The 18,372-nt window shown below is 37.5% G+C and overlaps 1 protein-coding gene across 4 annotated transcripts in view; it reads right to left on the reverse strand.

Annotated features, from left to right (window-relative positions):
• Positions 1-15,216, reverse strand: part of ABCA1 (ATP-binding cassette A1) — an 82,058-nt gene extending 66,842 nt beyond the window's left edge. For 2 of the 4 annotated variants that reach the window (XR_013252118.1, XR_013252119.1), the window contains exons 1-6: positions 14,942-15,216; positions 14,248-14,327; positions 13,972-14,143; positions 6,950-7,032; positions 6,577-6,793; positions 5,713-5,942 (exon numbers count right to left, since the gene is read on the reverse strand). Coding sequence is in view for 1 of the 4 variants with exons in the window: in XM_077385574.1 (XP_077241689.1) it covers positions 5,713-5,942; positions 6,577-6,793; positions 6,950-7,032; positions 13,972-14,143; positions 14,248-14,327; positions 14,942-15,028 (869 nt within the window). In the remaining 3 variants the exon portion in view is untranslated. Of the gene's footprint in view, positions 1-5,509; positions 5,529-5,712; positions 5,943-6,576; positions 6,794-6,949; positions 7,033-13,971; positions 14,144-14,247; positions 14,328-14,941 lie in introns of those variants that run through there. The other 2 variants (XM_077385574.1, XM_077385575.1) reach the window with 2 other exon arrangements.
• Positions 15,217-18,372: the final 3,156 nt, after the last annotated feature.

Raw genomic sequence — 18,372 nt, forward strand, 5'->3', positions numbered from 1 at the left:
GAAATTTTGGACCAAAATTTCGGGTTTCAGTCGAGACCGACGTTGAAATCAGTAATACCCGAAATAGTCATTTATTTCGGTCGAAATGGGATTTCACCCAAAAAAATTGATTCTAGATAATTATTTAATATTTTCCCAAAATTTTGGGCCAAATTACAGAAATTTCGGTAATTTCGGTCTAAATTCTGTGAGATAAAATAGGCGATAAATTGATTTCATCGGATTTCAGCCGAAATTTCGGTTTTGGTGAGGACCGAAACCAAAATTTGAAACCATGCTCTCATCAAATGGCATGGCTGAGAGGAAACTTCGTTATCTTCTTGATATGGCCCGCTTGGGGTGATGTTGTGCCTACTGCTTGTTTCCTTAGTAATCGTATCCACTCTTCTATGTTGGATAATCAAACTCCATTCAAAATCAGTAATACCCGAAATAGTCATTTATTTCAGTCGAAATGGGATTTCACGCAAAAAAATTGATTCTAGATAATTATTTAATATTTTCCCGAAATTTTGGGCCAAATTACAGAAATTTCGGTAATTTCGGTCTAAATTCTGTGAGATAAAATAGGCGGTAAATTGATTTCGTCGGATTTCGGCCGAAATTTCGGTTTCGGTGAGGACCGAAACCAAAATTTGAAACCATGCTCCCATCAAATGGCATGGCTGAGAGGAAACTTCGCTATCTTCTTGATATGGCCCGCTTGGGGTGATGTTGTGCCTACTGCTTGTTTCCTTAGTAATCATATCCACTCTATGTTGGATAATCAAACTCCATTCGAAGTGCATCCCTCTAGCAATCCCTTTCCTTTGCTCCCACGAGTATTTGGTTGTCTATGTTTTGTACACAAGTTATCTCTCAGATTAGATAAGTTAGATGCTCGCTCAGAGAAATGTGGGGGGATAAGTGTTATTCCCGAACACAAAGGGGGGATAAGTGTTACAGTCCCACTTTGCGCAAATTTTTTGGTTGCTGCTGATGTTATCTTCTTTGAGACTATTATGTACTTTTCTAACTCTACGACTGATTTTGTTCGTGACATGGACTGCCTCCTCCCATTCCTTCTTCATCATTAGATGTCGCACCTTCTTAGCTACAGGTTTCTACTCGAGGCCCTCGCAGGATTATAAAGCTTTATCATGATGCATCTACCTCAGATCCACCTCCACCCAAGTAACGGCTTCACTATTTCTCTTTGGCGGTACTGGGGCTGGTCATTGTATCAGTTGGACGTGAAAAATCCATTTTTACATGGTGAACTCACCGAGGAGATTTATATGGAGCAACCTCTTGGGTATGTTGCTCCGGGGGATGGGGTCAATGTGCCGTCTTCATAAGGCCCTTTATGGACTGAAGTAGTCTCCTCGAGCGTTGGCTTTGGAGATTTAGTGAGGCTGCTATGTGCTTTGCTATGAAGCAGTGTGTTGTTGATCACTCCGTGTTCAATTCCCATTCTAATGTTGGGTATATCTTCTTGATAGTGTAAGCGGACGACATCATTATTGGAAATTACAGGATGGGCATACAAAAGCTCATTTTGCACCAAAACCTAGGGCGTCTCAGGTACTTTCTGGGAGTGGAGGTAGTGTATTCTCGGGGTGGTTTTTCCTTGTCTCAGAGGAAGTATGTGATGGATATATTAGGAGAGATAGGATCCTTAGGAATGAAGCCTGCTGAGGTTCTTATGGATCCTAATGTGAATCCCTGTCTAGATCAAGGAGAGTTGTTGATACTTGGAAGGCCTAGGTAGGTATAAGAGACTAGTTGGGAAATTGATCTACTTGATTGTGACTAGTCTTGATATTTCCTACACAATGGGAGTGTTTAGTCAGTTTACGAGCTCTCCACGCAACTCCCATTGGGGAGTAGTTCTTCAAATAGTTAAGTACTTGAAGAGAGCGCCTAGGAAAGGCTTGCTCTTCGGAAAACATAATCATGTGAAGTTAGAACGATTCACTAATGTGGATTGAGCGGGATCTCCAGCAGATAGGAGGTTGACCACAGAGTATTGTACCTTTGTTGGAGGAAATTTGGTATCGTGGCGGAGTGAGGAACAAGAAGTGGTGGCTAGATCTAGTGCAAAGGGAGTATCGGGCTATGGCTTACACATGTGGAGAGTTGACCTGGTTGAGGTCACTTTTGTCTAAGATTGGTGTTCCTTCCTCATCTCCAGTATCCTTGTACTATGACAATAGAGCAGCTATTCATATCGCAATAAATCTAGTCTTTCATGAGAAGACAAAGTGATGGGGACATCAACAATGGGCATGGATTCAAGGTTTACAAGCGTAGGCGGGGACGAGACTGATGGCGGGGACTCTAGCATGGGTCACAGACATTGTCGTCTTTTTTTTTATTATGTACTTTCTATTTTCGTCATTTTATTTGTAGCCTACTTTTTAGACATCAAATCTCATTTGTTTGGCTTATTTTTGGTATTATTAGAAATGTTCTTCAATTACCTATCTAACGGGCCTAAGATCACATGATTTAGATGTCTTTTGAGCAAGTTATGACTGTCTTTAGAAGTGCTATAGGTCTATTACAGGATGACTGTTTTATGTAAGTTTTTATCTTTAATTAGCTTTGCTTTAGATTAGATGAATGGTTGAGATTAGTTTTTAACTTTAGGTTATCTTCTAGGGTTTCTTTTCTTATAAATACATCTTATGTAAGCAATGTAAAAGACTTTGGAATATTGAATAGAATTGAGAATTTTTTGTGAGAGCTATTGTGGCTTGGACTTCTTCTTCTCTTCTCCTCTTGGTGGCTTGGAGCCATTCTTCTCTCATCTCCTCTCATCTCCTCGCATCTATTATCTTCTATTTCTTCAATCAAATCAACACAAACAAGGTTAATAAATCAGATTTTCTCTTTCCTTTGTTCTTGAACCTTAAAACTAGAAAACCCAAAATCCATAGATCTCCCTTGTTCTCCAAGATCTTATTACGAGATTTTGAGGGATTGTTTTTATGATTAAACCTCAGCCTAAACACCCAAGAACCCTAACTTTAAACCCCTTTTTAGCTTTATTGCAATTTTCACCAATTTTCAAGCCCTAAAATTAGTTTTAGTGATCCATAGCCTAAACCTACCATCAAATCAGAGCCTAAACCCTAGATTAACTTTTCTTTTACTTTCTAAACCTTAACCTAAGATTTGGACAGCAGTATTAAACCAAAATCCCAAATCTGCAAAATTACCAAAATACCCTTACAGTCTAAAACTGGACCGTTTTGAGCCTTTTACTGCTGTTGGACTTTTTTTTTTGTTTTTCTTCATTGGATATTATTATTTTCATGCTTGTGTTACATCTATTTCATTGGTACTTACATTAGCTTTTAGTTATTTTAATTGGTTGCATGCATAAAACATAGTTTAGGCTTAATTTTGTCATTAACAATTCACCAGAAAGAGCCTTACCTATTGGTTGATTTGTATAAGGTTTATTTCATGCTAATTATGTTTCTTCTAATTATTGAATGCATTCTAAGCCTCGATATTGCTGCTGCCCATTAATCAAACCTTCATTAAATCAGCCCTAGGTTACTCCCTTTAGAAGTTTTGAGTCTTTCAAGTTAACCCTAAGCCTTTCCTGAAACCATTATCCCATTAGGAGTGTAGGATTTTCCCTAGATTAGGTATTGTCCTGCATCACAAAGCATATTGAAGTGGATCGTCATTTCATCGATCAAGTGATTAATGTGTTCACCAAACCATTGGGAAGGTCTAAGTTGAGTGATATTTGTAACAAGTTGGAGTTGTATGACATACACTCCAGCATGAGGGGTTCGAAGGGTATTTTAGTCTTTATAATCTTATGTAACCCTAATGATATAAAAATATGTGTGTATATATATATGAGAAAACATTTCCTACACACTAGTGTAGGTAAGTTACCTACACACTAGCTTAAAATACAGTGGGGGCCCACATTGTTTGGGTGATCCAAACCATTCATTTGAATGGTCCTCACGTAGATAGGGTGTCCACAAAAAATCAGATCCATAGGATCATCCCAACCATTCAAACTATGGAGGCAAAAAATGGACTAATTTGTGAAGGTTTATACACGTCCATTTTACCTCCACAAATCGTAGGGTTGGGATGATCCTATGGATCTGATTTTTTGTGGACACCCTATCTATGTGAGGACCATTCAAATGAATGGTTTGGATCACCCAAACAATGTGGGCCCCCACTGTATTTTAAGCTAGTGTGTAGGTAACTTACCTACACAAGTGTGTAGGAAATGTTTTCTCATATGGATCTGATTTTTTTAATGGTTGGGATGATCCTACCTTCACAAATTAGTCCATTTTTTGCCTCCATAGTTTGAATGGTTGGGATGATCCTATGGATCTGATTTTTTGTGGACACCCTATCTATGTGAGGACCATTCAAATGAATGGTTTGGATCACCCAAACAATGTGGGCCCCCACTGTATTTTAAGCTAGTGTGTAGGTAACTTACCTACACAAGTGTGTAGGAAATGTTCTCTCTCTCTCTCTCTCTCTCTCTCTCTCTCTCTCTCTCTCTCTCTCTCTCTCTATATATATATATATATATATATATATATATATATATATATATATATGTATATTATGGATGAGGTCAGATTATCGACTCTCACTTTCCCCCATCTCTTTCTCTCACGTTTTCCTATGCATCATCACCATCAACATATAGATGTAGATGTAGATATATGCATAAGTGCATAACACAGCACAAGTGGACTGCACCATGTAATGGTTGAGTAGTTTTGCTCGGATTGTAGCCTAGGTCAAGGGTTTAATTCCTACCATGGTTAGTTCTAAATTTTCTATTCGTTTTTTATTAACAACAATTTTTTATTCGTTAAATTCATGATTTTTTTTAAATAAGTGGGTTTCAATATTTTGTGAAGTTTTCATGAAAATGAAATTTTTTTTCTGAAAATTTCATTAATTCATTCCAAATAAATGCCAAATTTCGTAACTAACCATGATTGCAAGTTTGCAACCATGGCAAACCAACCAAGATTGATAACCAATACAAGCAGAGAAGAGGATGACAATGGAGAAGAGGGACCATAAATCAAATGGATAACCAAGTAAAGCACTGATTGACATATCAATAATCTACAACCATGGTTTCAAATTTTGGTTTCGGAATGCGTTTCGGTCCATTATTTCTGCCGAAATCCCCCAAAATCAAATTGGCGGCTATTTTTTCTTGTCTAGAATTTCGGCAGAAATTACTCTGAAATTTCAAATTTTCGACCGAAATAAAAGACCGTTTCGGCTTTCGGGTATTCCCTGTTTCGGTTTCGGTCTCGGCCAAATCCCGAAATTTCTGATTTCGGTCGAAATTTAAAACCATGTCTACAACCTACAAGATAAAGATATACTTGTTTATGTTTGAAGTTGAATTACAGAAACATCAAGCTTCTAGAGTATATACTTAAAGGGAAGCAACGAAGATATTAATGGAGAAAATTAACGTTAAATAAAATGAATGAAGATTAACCTTAAATCAAATGGATAAGTAAGTAAAACCACTGATCAGCACATCAACAATCTACCCTCTACACAATAAGGAACTATTTGTTTATGTTCAAACAGTTAAAATAAAGAAACATCAAGCTTCTCGATTAGAAACACAAAGACAGATGAAAAATCAGAAAGGCGCAGAAGTTCAAGACAGGAATGAGTTATTTAAAAGACACATACAGTACTCCCATGACTTTCTTTATGATGGACTGAAACTCATCATCAGTGTATTCACGAGTTGGAAATGGAGCTATCCTTATGTTTGATGGGCTAAACTGTGTCCAGGGAAGCTTGAGAAGAGATGGAGTTCCGAGTGTTTCGAATGAAGATAATTTTCTATCTTCAGTGGCAACCTTAGCTTCATTTTGTTGAGAGGCAAATATTATGAATGAATCCATCACCTGCTGCAACTGCAATAAGAATGAAATGACAAGAAACCCATTTTTTAAGTAACTATCGCCATCATAGAATTCAAAATTTAAATAGCCAATCGTATAACTATCAGCACCATATCATGTGAAAAATGAAAGCCAATCGAACTCACTTCAACTACAAACTATTGCAAAACTCCATGTTGCTCCACTTCTGCTAACAACTTGGAATTTTAACCAGGCAGGAGTGGGTACAAAATGGGAAAAGGATCAAGAACCAGCTAAAGAATTTAACCAGCCAATCAAAACCACTGTTTATGGTTTATTTAATTCTTCCATATAGCATACCATTTTCCATGAGCCATATAGAATACCAAAGCCCATCAGCGTCCTTGAATTGAATTTAGGTAAATTGTGAGAAGATCAAAAATTGTAAATGATTACATAGAGAAGTTGATTTGCATGAGCTTAATAACAAATGAACAAACTTTGAATCACAAAAGGTGTTGAAAACCAACATAAAGAATGTGAGTGACCGACAACAGGATTGCTTTAAAAGCATCATTAAACAAAAAAATGCTTTTTTTTAGGGATACAATGAAAATGCTTATTTATCAATAAACTAGAGTGTACTAAAGTGTAGAGAGAGAGAGAGAAAGTATCGAATTCTTACGGTCATAAATCCGCTCATGCCATATTGTAGAGTTGGTACACTCGTAACACCCAAGTCCAAGTCATTGAGATAAGGGCCACACGTGTCCATGATGGTTTTGACATCAGGAAATCCTGAGAAAGCCCATGAGTGATTGAGGCGTATGCTGTAGTCAAATAACCGAGGACCTTGTTCATGAAATATTATTGCTCCTTTGATTTTGGGGTTTGAACAATTCCTGGTTTAAGAGGAAATTGTGCCATTCAGATCTCCATAAATGTATATAAAAGATGTTGAATTACAAAAAAAAATATAGAAGAAGAAATGTATATGATGCCGGTTCCACATACAACCTCTATAGATCTCTCTACATGTAAATGAAGCGGTCACTTACGAGGTGTGATCAATAACACCATAAAGATCTGAGCGTATGTAAGTTTCTAGCTCTAGCTCATCTTTGTAAATTCTACGCACCACCTATGAATAGTACAAAAATAAGTGCACCCATTAAAAGTAATATAATAATAAACACCATTACTGCATAATAATATAATCATTCAAAAAATAAACAGCATTAGTGCATATCAAAAACAGAAATGGAGAACAGTGCATGGAAGTTTGCAAGAATTCATGCTGGAATAAAGACATCATTTTTCATCATTAAGAGAGTATTACTTAACATTGGACTATCAAAGTTGTACAGTGACACATGAGACCACAACCTAGAAAGTGTGCTTTTCACATTCTATGGAAGTCACGCTGAGGCAATATGTGCTCAACTCAACTAGACCCTTTCATTTAATTGTTTCATCGTTCTCCCTCCCCATCAATGATTTTATGCTGTTTCTAGGGGATAAATGTATATTTTATTTAATAATTATCAGGAATAACTCAATCGCAAATTAACTACAGGTAGATAACCAATTAACACTTTAATCTAATTCTAAATAATTTTCCTTTAATCTAATTAAAATTAATTTTCCAATTTTGTGCAATATTTCCACATTTTTCCAGGAAACAAATATAAGAAAACCATGACGCATATCATTCACCACCCTGAGGGAACAACTAGCCTTGATATCAATTGTTTTAACAAGTGATAGAGAAATTTTTATTAAACCCAAAAGGCAAAACACAATATATAAAACAAATTGCAAGCCCCCACTATCAAAATGACCCAAAAAATCCTGAAAAACTAGACATAAGGCATAAAATGCTAGAAAAATACACCGATAAAAGAAGCACCAAAGTTGGCTAAATGTGAAATGCCCTACATTTACCAAGGGCTAAGCAATAACAAACCAAAAATTAACAACAATAAAATGGTGGAAAAGAGCCAGTTTTATTACCCCACCATCCAAAACTAAAAGAATATTGTCCTTCGCAAATGTGCAAGAAATACAAACTTCGGGATGGTGAACACCACAGGTATGGATAACAGCCGGACTAATGGAGAATCTCGCAGATCTGGATAATAGCTCGACAAAGAGAGAATGTAGCAGGTCTGGATACTAGCCTGATGAATGGAAATTGCTTTCTTTACAGAGAAACTCAATGACTCAAAGAAGTATTCTACCTATGATATGGAATTTGAATTTCATTACATTTTTTATTTTTTTTAATTTCATTACATTGTTCAAGCGCTTCGGCACTGGCAGTCTTATCTTATCCAGGGAGTATTTTGAATTCCGATCATGAAGCTCTCAAGCACATCAACAATCAAGAAAGCCAAAACCGAAGACATGCAAAGTGGGTTGCTTTCTTACAAGAATGCACTTTTGTGTTAACGAATGAGAGTGGAAAATGCAACCAAGTGGCCAATGCTCTTCTTAATGCCATGAGTGTGGAACTTGAAGGGTTTGATGCCATTAGAGACATGTATGCCAATGATGAAGACTTTGCTAAAATTAGGAAACTTTCCATAGAATAGCAACATGAAGATTATCTTCTCCAAAATGATTTTCTCTTTTAGGGGATTTGCTTGTGCATTCCAAATGTTCACTTAGAGAATATATTACTAAAGAGCTACATTCAGGAGGTTTAGGATGGCATTTTAGAAGAGACAAAACTGTTTTAGCGCAAGAAAAATATTTTTGACCTACTGTTTACCAAGATGTGACCCGTTACGTAAAGAGGTGCCGAATATGCCAAACTTTCAAGGGACATACTCAAAACATCGCCACATCGGTTCCTACGGTCCACTACCATTTCATGATGCTCCATGAGAAGATGTTAGTATGGATTTTGTGGTTGGCTTGCAAGAACACAAAGAGGTAATGATTCTATTTTTGCCGTTGTTGATCGCTTCTTTGAAATAGCTCATTTTATTCCTTGCAAGAAGACTAAATGCTTCTTATGTTACTAATCTTTATTTCAAGGATGTGGTTAAGCATCATAGTATTCCTAAGTTCATTTTCCTGATAGGGATACTAAATTCTTTAGTCATTTTTGGAGGTGTTTGTGGAAACGGATTGGTACTAGCTTACTCTATAGTAGTGCCTATCACACTCAAGCGGATGGACAAACCGAGGTGATAAATCGAACCTTGGGTAATTTGCTTTGGAGTTTGACGGCAAATAGATCCAAGCAATGGGACATGGTGCTTCCTCAAGCGGAGTTCTCTTATAATTATGGGGTGAATTATTCCAGCAGAAAGAGCCTGTTTGAGGTGATCGATGGAAAAGATCCAAAACACTATCTTGATCTTGCACCCATTCTAATCCATCATTGTCAAAAATGGCTGAAGATTTTGCTACCCGACCATGACAAGAATTCATGAACAAGTAGTGAAGATTCTTGAAGAAAGTATCGAGAACTACAAGAAAGCAGCCAATACTCATCGCCGAACAAAATCTTCAATAAAGGTGATTGCGTGGGTTTATTTGAAGAAAGAACGATATCCCTCTTGTTCCTATAACAAGCTCTGGGAGAAGAAGATTGGTCCATATTTAATTCTCAAGAAGATCAACGATAATGCGTACAAGATTAAGCTCACTCCAAATGTCAACACTCACCCAACTTTCAATGTTCAATACTTGACATCATATCATGGAGAGGTTGATGAGAACTTGTGGGTGAGTTCTTTCTCACCCAGAGATGATAATGTAGTGCCAACTCGTGGGCGAGTTCTTTCTCACCCGGAGATGATAATGTCGTGCCAACTTGATAGCCATGTCACTCTCAGGTGGCCTGGGTGGAGTATCCAAAGTTGTTCCATAACGAATGCTTTGGAAGACTTTTTCTGCAATTACCGCATTTATTAGTCATAGTAAGTTGTATTTCATTAATTGGTTTAGTAACTTGTGCTTCGTTAACTAGTGTCTAGTGAGTTGTATTTCATTAACTAAGTCTAGTAAGTTGTGTCGAGTAAGTTGTGTTTGTTTAAGAAAGTCTAATAAGTTGCGGTGTTGAGAATTGTAGAGTTAATGATGTATAGAGATTCCTATGTGTAATTAATGTTGTGTAGAGATTTCTATGTAAGAGTTCTATAAAATGTGGTGATGAGGAGTGGGGGATTTTGGACAAACTTAGATTATTGATCATATATAAAGTTGGTTGGGCCTTGCTCCCGTTTCCTTCTTCTTCCCTTGGTTGTGTTCTTGTGTTCTACTTCTTCTTCTTCCCTCTTAAGCACCCATATCAACTAGCTGCAATCCATTTTCAGTTTGAGAAAAAATGGTACCACGTCCAATGTATTCAAGCTTGAGGAGTAATTTGTCACCAAACCAAACTAAAACAGGGTGGGGGATCCAATGGCATCCATGCACCATAGTCTGAAGCAAAACTACAATAGGGGCCCACTAGCATCCATGCACTACAGCTCAAAGCAAAATTAAAATAAGGGGTATTAAAGATGCTTTTATGTACTTAAGGGTAGTTTGCATATTTAGTAAAGTCCCACTTTACAGGCCTGTTTGGTCGGAAGGAAAGGTATGTCCGTATAGAAAGGGATTTCCTCGGAAAGCCTTATCCTTTCCATTACTTTAAAATATTTTGATCGTTTGATTCAATAAATATGAAAAATGAGAACTTTTTCCTACAAAAATAGGCCCTCGTGTCTGGATGATTGTAACCTAAAAAAATGAATACTTCATTTACATTTAGTGATATACTGTGGTTAATGGGGCCCACATATATGCTAATGAGTTTGATATTAGTGGAGAGCCTACACAAAGGGCCTAACGGCAAAAAACAGTAATAAACCCTGCATGTAATGAGTTGTATGGCCAACATCCAAAAACCTATGGGACCCACTTATAAAGTAATGAGTTGTATACTAGTGGAGCCTACGTAGAAGGCCAAATGGCTGAAAAGACAATGGACCCTACATGTATGCTGATCAATAATCCACTAGCAAGCTTAAGATGTATAGTTCGTTGCCCAAAAAATAATGAGACCTACATGTAGAGTAATTAGTAATATACTAGTGCAGCCTACATAGATGGTCCAATAGCCGAAAAGTTATATGCTAGTGGCGCCGACATAGTGGGCCCACTTGTCGAAAAGTCGATAGATGCCATATGTATGCCAATCAATGATATATTAGCAGGGCTAAGATGTAGACCTGCCCAACCTAGCTCCTCATAAATATTGAAGAAGGGGTCCATAACCGACTCGTCACTAGAATTTCTACGGCTTGATCCACCATGCTCACTACGAGCTTCTTGACGATTAAATCGCGTAGTAAGTTGCTCAACTTGTCTTCGAAATGCTTGAAATTCATCTCTTTAATCTCTCAAATCTTCCATCATTTGGTTACCACCTCTTCCTCAACCTCTTCGTGCGGCCATGAAAAAGAAAGCAAAGTGAAGCTAGCCCGAGAGAGTAATGTTGGCTCTGATACCAGATGTTGCAGGTGATTAATATGGAAGAGAAGAAAGTTGAACACAAGAACACAACCAAGAGAAGGAAACAGTACCAATGCCCAACCAAATTGATATATTATCTATAATATAAGTTTGTCAAAATCCTCCAACTCGATCTCATACAACACATTTTATAGAACCCTCTCGTAGAAATCTCACCACAACATCAACTACTACAATTTTCAACACCACAACTTACTAGACTAAAAGAAACACAACTTACTAGACACAATTTACTAGACTTAGTTAATAAAATACAACTTATTAAACACTAGTTAATGAAACTCAACTTACTAGACGTACTTAATGACATACAACTCATTAGGAAAAGTCTAGTAAGTTTTCAAAAAAAGGACTAATAAATGAGGTAGTTTTAGAAAAAGTCATCAAGCATTCATTTCAAAAACCTTGGGTAATCCACCCACACCACTAGGCATGACATGACAGCCAAGTTGGCATTGAATCATTCTCCCTTCTCCTCTCATACCATCACAATATATATTCACTTTTTTTTTTTGAAAGTTGACAAAATGTATTGATAATCATACGAAGATTACATGATGAAGAGACCAGGAGTCCCCCATGAACCATCATATAAGGTCCTAGGAGATAATTTCAGAACCATGGACAATTCCAGGATTCTCCTTTTTACATACCTCTGTACATCTACACCAAAGGATGCTAATAATTTAAACCTATAATCTTCCTAGAAGATCATTCTTGCAAGTACACTATTAAAACAACACAACATCTTTGCGATCTTCAAATGAAGATCTTGAGTAACCCTTCAAAATTAAAGCTAGCTTTTTATGCGACCTTCCACGAAGATCTTGACAACCTTCAGAATTGAAACGAGACTCAGACGTCCACCAATAAGCTAAGAATCCCCTTCAGATGATCTTTAGTTTCGCCTGTGTAACATAACTTCATAGGTTTCTAAAACTCCCAAGACTAGGTATTTTCCAAAAAGAAGCTAATCGTGTCTATGCTAAACAGAAAGACACCTCCAAACCTAAGAGCACTTCCTTAACTCAAACAGAAGATAATCAATCCCGGCTTGCAGCTCCTTTTCTTTAGGAAAGAACACGATAGCAAACTCCGGTACAGGTACTTCTTCCATCAGGTCCGAATTGATGGCAATTAGTTTCTCTAACTTCCAGACGCAAAGCCATTAGTTGGCCCCTCAACTGAGACAACGCTCCCTTTTCTCGTCCTCGAGACTGTTCTTGAAGAAGCGAAGTTTATAAACCGGCAAGCATATATCCTTAATATCGCGTGTGCCTGTGAGGGGGAAGAGTTCCTCCACATTCTATAGAAAATCCTCTTTAAGCTGATTCCATTGACTTTTAAGAGTACATTTAACGATCTCTCTTGGAACCATAATATATATATTCACTTGAAACCTTAATATTATCCACACTGATTTATCATCTATTCATGATGTTATTTCATGTGTATAAATTATGTGCAGTCAAAATTATTGGGTTGCATATTCTACTGAATTCTCACTGCGAGTTGTAGTAACTTTGTAATGAATACTCCCAAAGATTAATTCTGAACACATATATTTCGGGCTGTAGTTTGGAATACCAATATTTCGAACAATTTCTCCATTCACCAAAGCTTTAATTTGCGCAAGTATATGTCAAAATGAGTTGCGTCAACCGTCATCTATGAAGAAAAAAAAAATGTATCTTCATTCAAGTAGGTGATATTTCTCATTGCAAGCATTGTCGCTTATTGACATATTCCCCTGCTTATGATTTTTATGCAATAACATATTAAAATTTCCATGATTAAAAGAGGAAGTAGATGGGTAACTCAATATGTCCCTAAGCCGAGTTCTTATAGTCTGGGGGTGGTATTCTTTTACAATTTGGAAACTATCAATAAACACTGAAACAAAATAGAAGCATTACAGCAGGTATAGGGGGAGTTCTCCGAGATTCGGGGCGTGATGTCTTGTGGGCGTTCTCAGGGCCCATTGTTGATGCTACGGAAACAGAAGTTCGAGTGGTACATCAAGGGATAAAGAGCTTGGAGAGGGAAAACTTGAGTAGGGTTATTGTTGAGGAGGACTCCCTTAACACTATTCGGTGGCTTAGAGGATCTTTGGTCGCTCTTGGAGATTCGCCCTTAACACTAATAGCGTAGCCGACCGTTTGGCTAGGGAGGAGGTAGATAAACAAGGCTTAATGTTGTTTGATTTTTTGCCCCTGTGAATTTGGCTTTTGTTTTTTATTGTATTTTGTTTTTGGCTGGTTGTTTCTTCCCTTCTTGTACTTTTGGGAATGACTATCTTGGTCATTTCCGTTTGAATGAAATTTGCTACCATTCAAAAAAAAAAAAAAGCATTACAGGACACCTGTAAAGAATAAGAAAAGAAATGTAACAATTGGATAACCAAATTTTGATATACTAAAAAGGACAAATGAATTGATCAAGTAAGAAGTTGAAGTACTTCCATAGGATTGCCCAGGGATAAAAAGAAAATGAAAAAGTTTAAAAACAAAAATGACGTGGTGGGAGACTGGGGGGCGGCGTGGGGTACCTTCAGAAGAGGAAACTTTAGAGATATAAAGTCGAGCATCATCCTCGTCTCATCTGTATCTGGTGCAAATGCCAAGTGCTCATCTTTGGAAATCAGCAGTTCCAGAATCTTATCAAAACTAGGAGAAATATCACTCTTGCCCACTTCAACAAACAAGCCATTTCGAATATACCTGGAAAAATGACACGAAACCGGCACATTACTCATTGGGAAACAATGAAAAACAGCAAAAACAATGTGTTATTTGATCCAAAAAAAAAATATAAGATGACATACGACTGCGTTGGGTGAATTTTCGTATCAACTCTCGTTCGCACACCAATCAGCATCAGCATGACAATCGTGGGAAGCAAAATCTGTAATAAATAAGAACAAATTGGTAAATCTTGCAACAAATTACATTCTAAACAGACCCAATTCCCAAATGGGAAGTGACATATTAGCCCCCTTTTCTTCCCTGGGCCAGCCCCCTCTAGTCTATTTATGAGTACCCTAATTTGGTAAATTTTGCTTGCCTCTTGAACAAATTTCATTCTAGACAAAGCCAATTTCCAATTGGGAAATTATATATTCGCCCCCTTTCCTCCCTGGACCAGCCCCCTCTAGTGTATTCATAACTAACCTTTCACACAACAAACGGGTGGCCCAGGGAAGAAAAGGGGTCATCATTTGCCTTCCCAAATATCCATTTTTCCATCAAATAAACCAAGAAACCTAAAACAAACCCAGATTGAATATCCAAAACCAAAGACAATAGATTGACATACAATAAAGAAAACAACAAAAACCCACCAACAGCATCCAATTTACCACTAAATTAAGATGGAAACACTAAAAACTAATCAATCTTCCAAAGCCTAAAACTAGAAAAAAAAAATACCCAGAAAATTATCAAGAATAAGCAATTAAGACAATAGACAAAACAAAACAAAAAAATTAAGGAAAAGAAGGTGAAAATCGTAAAACTGACCTCAGCACAAGTAGTAAATGGATGGCGAATTTTAAGAAGCCAGTTTTTCCTGAGCATGGCCTTTAGCTGTCTCCGTGAAGTACCCATTTTTTCCTTACTTTTTCAAGACACTGAGAAACCTGAAATAAATTTCTCAGGCTGAACAAACAAGAAATAGCATATTTGTTTCGAGACAGAATTGATATTTGCACTCCCTTCGTCGAAGAAGAAGAAGAAGAAGAGAAGGGGGAAAGATGGAGAAGAAGGTGAGGAATTTGGAAGACGATTTTCTGGTGGAGGCGAGAGAATAAAACAAGAGGATATGGGGCCCACAGTCACCAACTTTCAATTCAACTGGACATTATTATTAGAGATTTGCTAGCGTCCATCGCGGAAGACATTTCTCAGATGGTCTGTTGCATCTGATAGTAGCCAAACCTCGTGAATGAAGACAAAAATCTGCTGAAAAGTAAGCCTCTGTGGCTGCTGTCAGACGCAAACAGATGGAATAAAGGAAAGCGTGCAACGAGTATTTTATCGGGTTATCTTATCGTGTCGGGAGAAAATAAAATGAGTGTTGATATCAAGACGGGAATCCGTTTTGTTAAAAAGGGTAGTGATAGATTCACCCCTTTATAGGATGAATTCACCCTGAATTTTTCAAAATGGACTGTACAGCCCATACCATAGGATGATCCAAACCGTCCATTTGATGGGTGACAATGAAAATAGGTTGTACCTTAAGAATCATTTCTATATGATGATTCTAACTCTCCGATCTAAAGAGGGAGACACATTATGGAAACTTCTATAGATCGGACGGTTGTGATCATCCTATGGAAATGATTTTTGGGGCACAATCTATTGTCATTGTGGCCCATCAAATGGACGGTTTGGATCATCCTAATGTGTAGGCTGTAAAGTCCATTTTGGAAATGAGGAGTGAATTTATCACCGCCTATAAAAAGGACAAAAGCCCCTCTCGTGACACGTCCGCAAGAAGACAAAGAAAGGGGGCCAATACCTACAAAAGCCAACAATAATTTGAAATTGACCAATTAATAGAGTGCAAGACAAATAGACGGCACTTAGAATACAAGGACAAAAGTGATATTCGCACTCCCTTCTCTTAATAATGCACTTAATCATCATGGCATCATGCTACACTTCTTTAGGTTATTGTATTATGACAATCTGGGCCGTTGATCTAGTAGGAGACCACACTGATCGGCCATAGCTCAATCAACCGAGCTGGACCTGATCAGTTCTTCTGAAGTTTGAATGATCCCGAGCAATATTTTAAAACTATGAACAAAGTAATTCAAAAGAAGAAGAAAAAGGGGTAGTTGTTTTTATTAGAAGTTATGAAGCCCAAAGATAGGCAGTCATGTATTAGTTCTAAACTTGTCTCTAAACTCCACCTCTATCTTGCAGAAACTTTACACATATAACTTCAATAGAGTGCACTTTTCACATAACTTTGGGTGCTTTAGGTCAGATATAGAATGCTCAGGAGGTCCTTCATGTAGTACGCTGCTTGTAAGTGCAAGCCTTGGATTTGAATCTTCTCACATGATTATGTCTGCCTAGATAGTAAGTTTCACCTCAGCCCTCAGGGAAAGGAAAGAAACATTAATGGATATTGGTAGTGCCAATATTAGTAGCCTATATATATCCACACTTTATTAACTACTTTTTTCCTAATAGGCTATGGATAGCCTCTTGGGAATTGTAAGAGCCTTTGAAACCTAGTTATAAAAAGTGTTACAGTTAAGACTTTGCGTCCAAGCACCTGCCCTTTTCATTACTGCCCACATTCCATAATTCCTCGAAACTTGTGTCCGCATTCCATACTTTTCTATAGAATTATTCAATCAACATTACTCATTAGCTATGAAAGGTGAGGCCCATTTGGCTAAGTGTCCTAATCTATTAAATATTGGGACCCACACCCACTACACCTTTAGGTGGGAGAAAGTTTGTGCTTGCTTTTAACAGATCAAGAAAAAAGTTTGTGCTTGCGGATATTCCCCCAAGTCGTTGTCATGTTATAGTTCAACGAATCGTGAGAGAAAAGTGTGTGAGTTTCACATTAAGCTTCTGTCCCCACCATCAGTATTCTCACTGGAGAAATTGTGATCGTTCTCGGCTTCTTATCAGTTCAGGAGAAAGTCTCCTATTGTTCAGTGGCTTCTTTTTAGGAGTTTTTATATGGTGTAAGCCCCTTGTTAGATCATCGTTGCCAATAGGCCAGTGATGGGCCATCTTGTGGGAAGTTCAAACTGATAAATCCTTACAATCTCCATTGTTTTTATGGTATTTCACTGGTGGGTCAACTAGTTGGATTGCAGAAGAGCCCATCTTAGGTTGGGTTCCACCATATAAATTACAGTCAAATTCACAATGGGGGACACCAAAATACAAGAATTGAATTCTAATGAAACAAAAAAATTATTAATAGTCATAATAAAAAAAAGAATTCATCATTACTGCTATTAAATATCTTATAAGGGATTTGCTAGGGACTTTCGCAAAAAGGCATTTTGCGGCTGGCTGTTGCATGAGAGAGAAGCCACCTCAGATAAATTGAATGAATAAGACAACATCTGCTCAAAAGTGAGCCTTTGTGGCTGCTCTCACATGCAACAGTAGGCTGCAAAATGCCTTTCTGACTTATAACTAGAGAATATCCACAAGTAACAGATTTTGTTCTTGTTCTTTTAAGTTTTAACTGTACATCTTATATTGTAGATAATTAAAAAAGAGGGCTGATAGTAAAACGGAAATCCGTTTTTTGGTAAAAAAGCATGAGACCTTCTATGGGCAACAGTAGTCACAGCACAAATCTCCACAAATGCAAAAGAAAAAATTAAAAAGAAAGAATGAAAATAAGGGATGTTAAAGTATAAATGATTAAGTAACACCATCTCCATTGGCTTAATTTTTTGGAGTAATTGGTTGTTTCACATGGTATCAGAGCAAATCCTTGATGTTAAAAATCCGCATGCAAAGGTCAACCCAAAAGAGGGGCCTTAATTATGTGCCACGTGTAGGCCAACCCTAAAACGAGGGGCTACACGTGAAGGGAGTGTTAAAAGTATAAAAGATTAAATATTATCAGTACAAAAATGGTGTAGGGAAAGCAAAGTACGAGTGATAAGAGGAACATGCAAAACATTACCTAGGTGAAAATTACGAGAGGAAGAACCGAAGAAGGAATAGTGGAGGGGCTAGCCAACATGGCGAATGTGCAAACCTTGGCCATTACCCACTTGAATCGATCACTACCATGGTACTCGGATACGGATTGCAATTGCAAGGTTCGGTGCGAGGGGTCATTCAACCCAATTTTAGCTTTGACATAGTATAAGAGCAAAGGTTCTGAGTTCAAAACCCCTTGATGTTAAAAATTTACATGCAATGACCAACCCAAAAGAGGGGCCTCATGTGCC

Source organism: Tasmannia lanceolata, unplaced genomic scaffold, assembly GCF_043159265.1.
Source record: "Tasmannia lanceolata isolate RefF3 unplaced genomic scaffold, GAP_Taslan_0.1 ptg000007l, whole genome shotgun sequence".
NCBI lineage: Eukaryota > Viridiplantae > Streptophyta > Magnoliopsida > Canellales > Winteraceae > Tasmannia > Tasmannia lanceolata.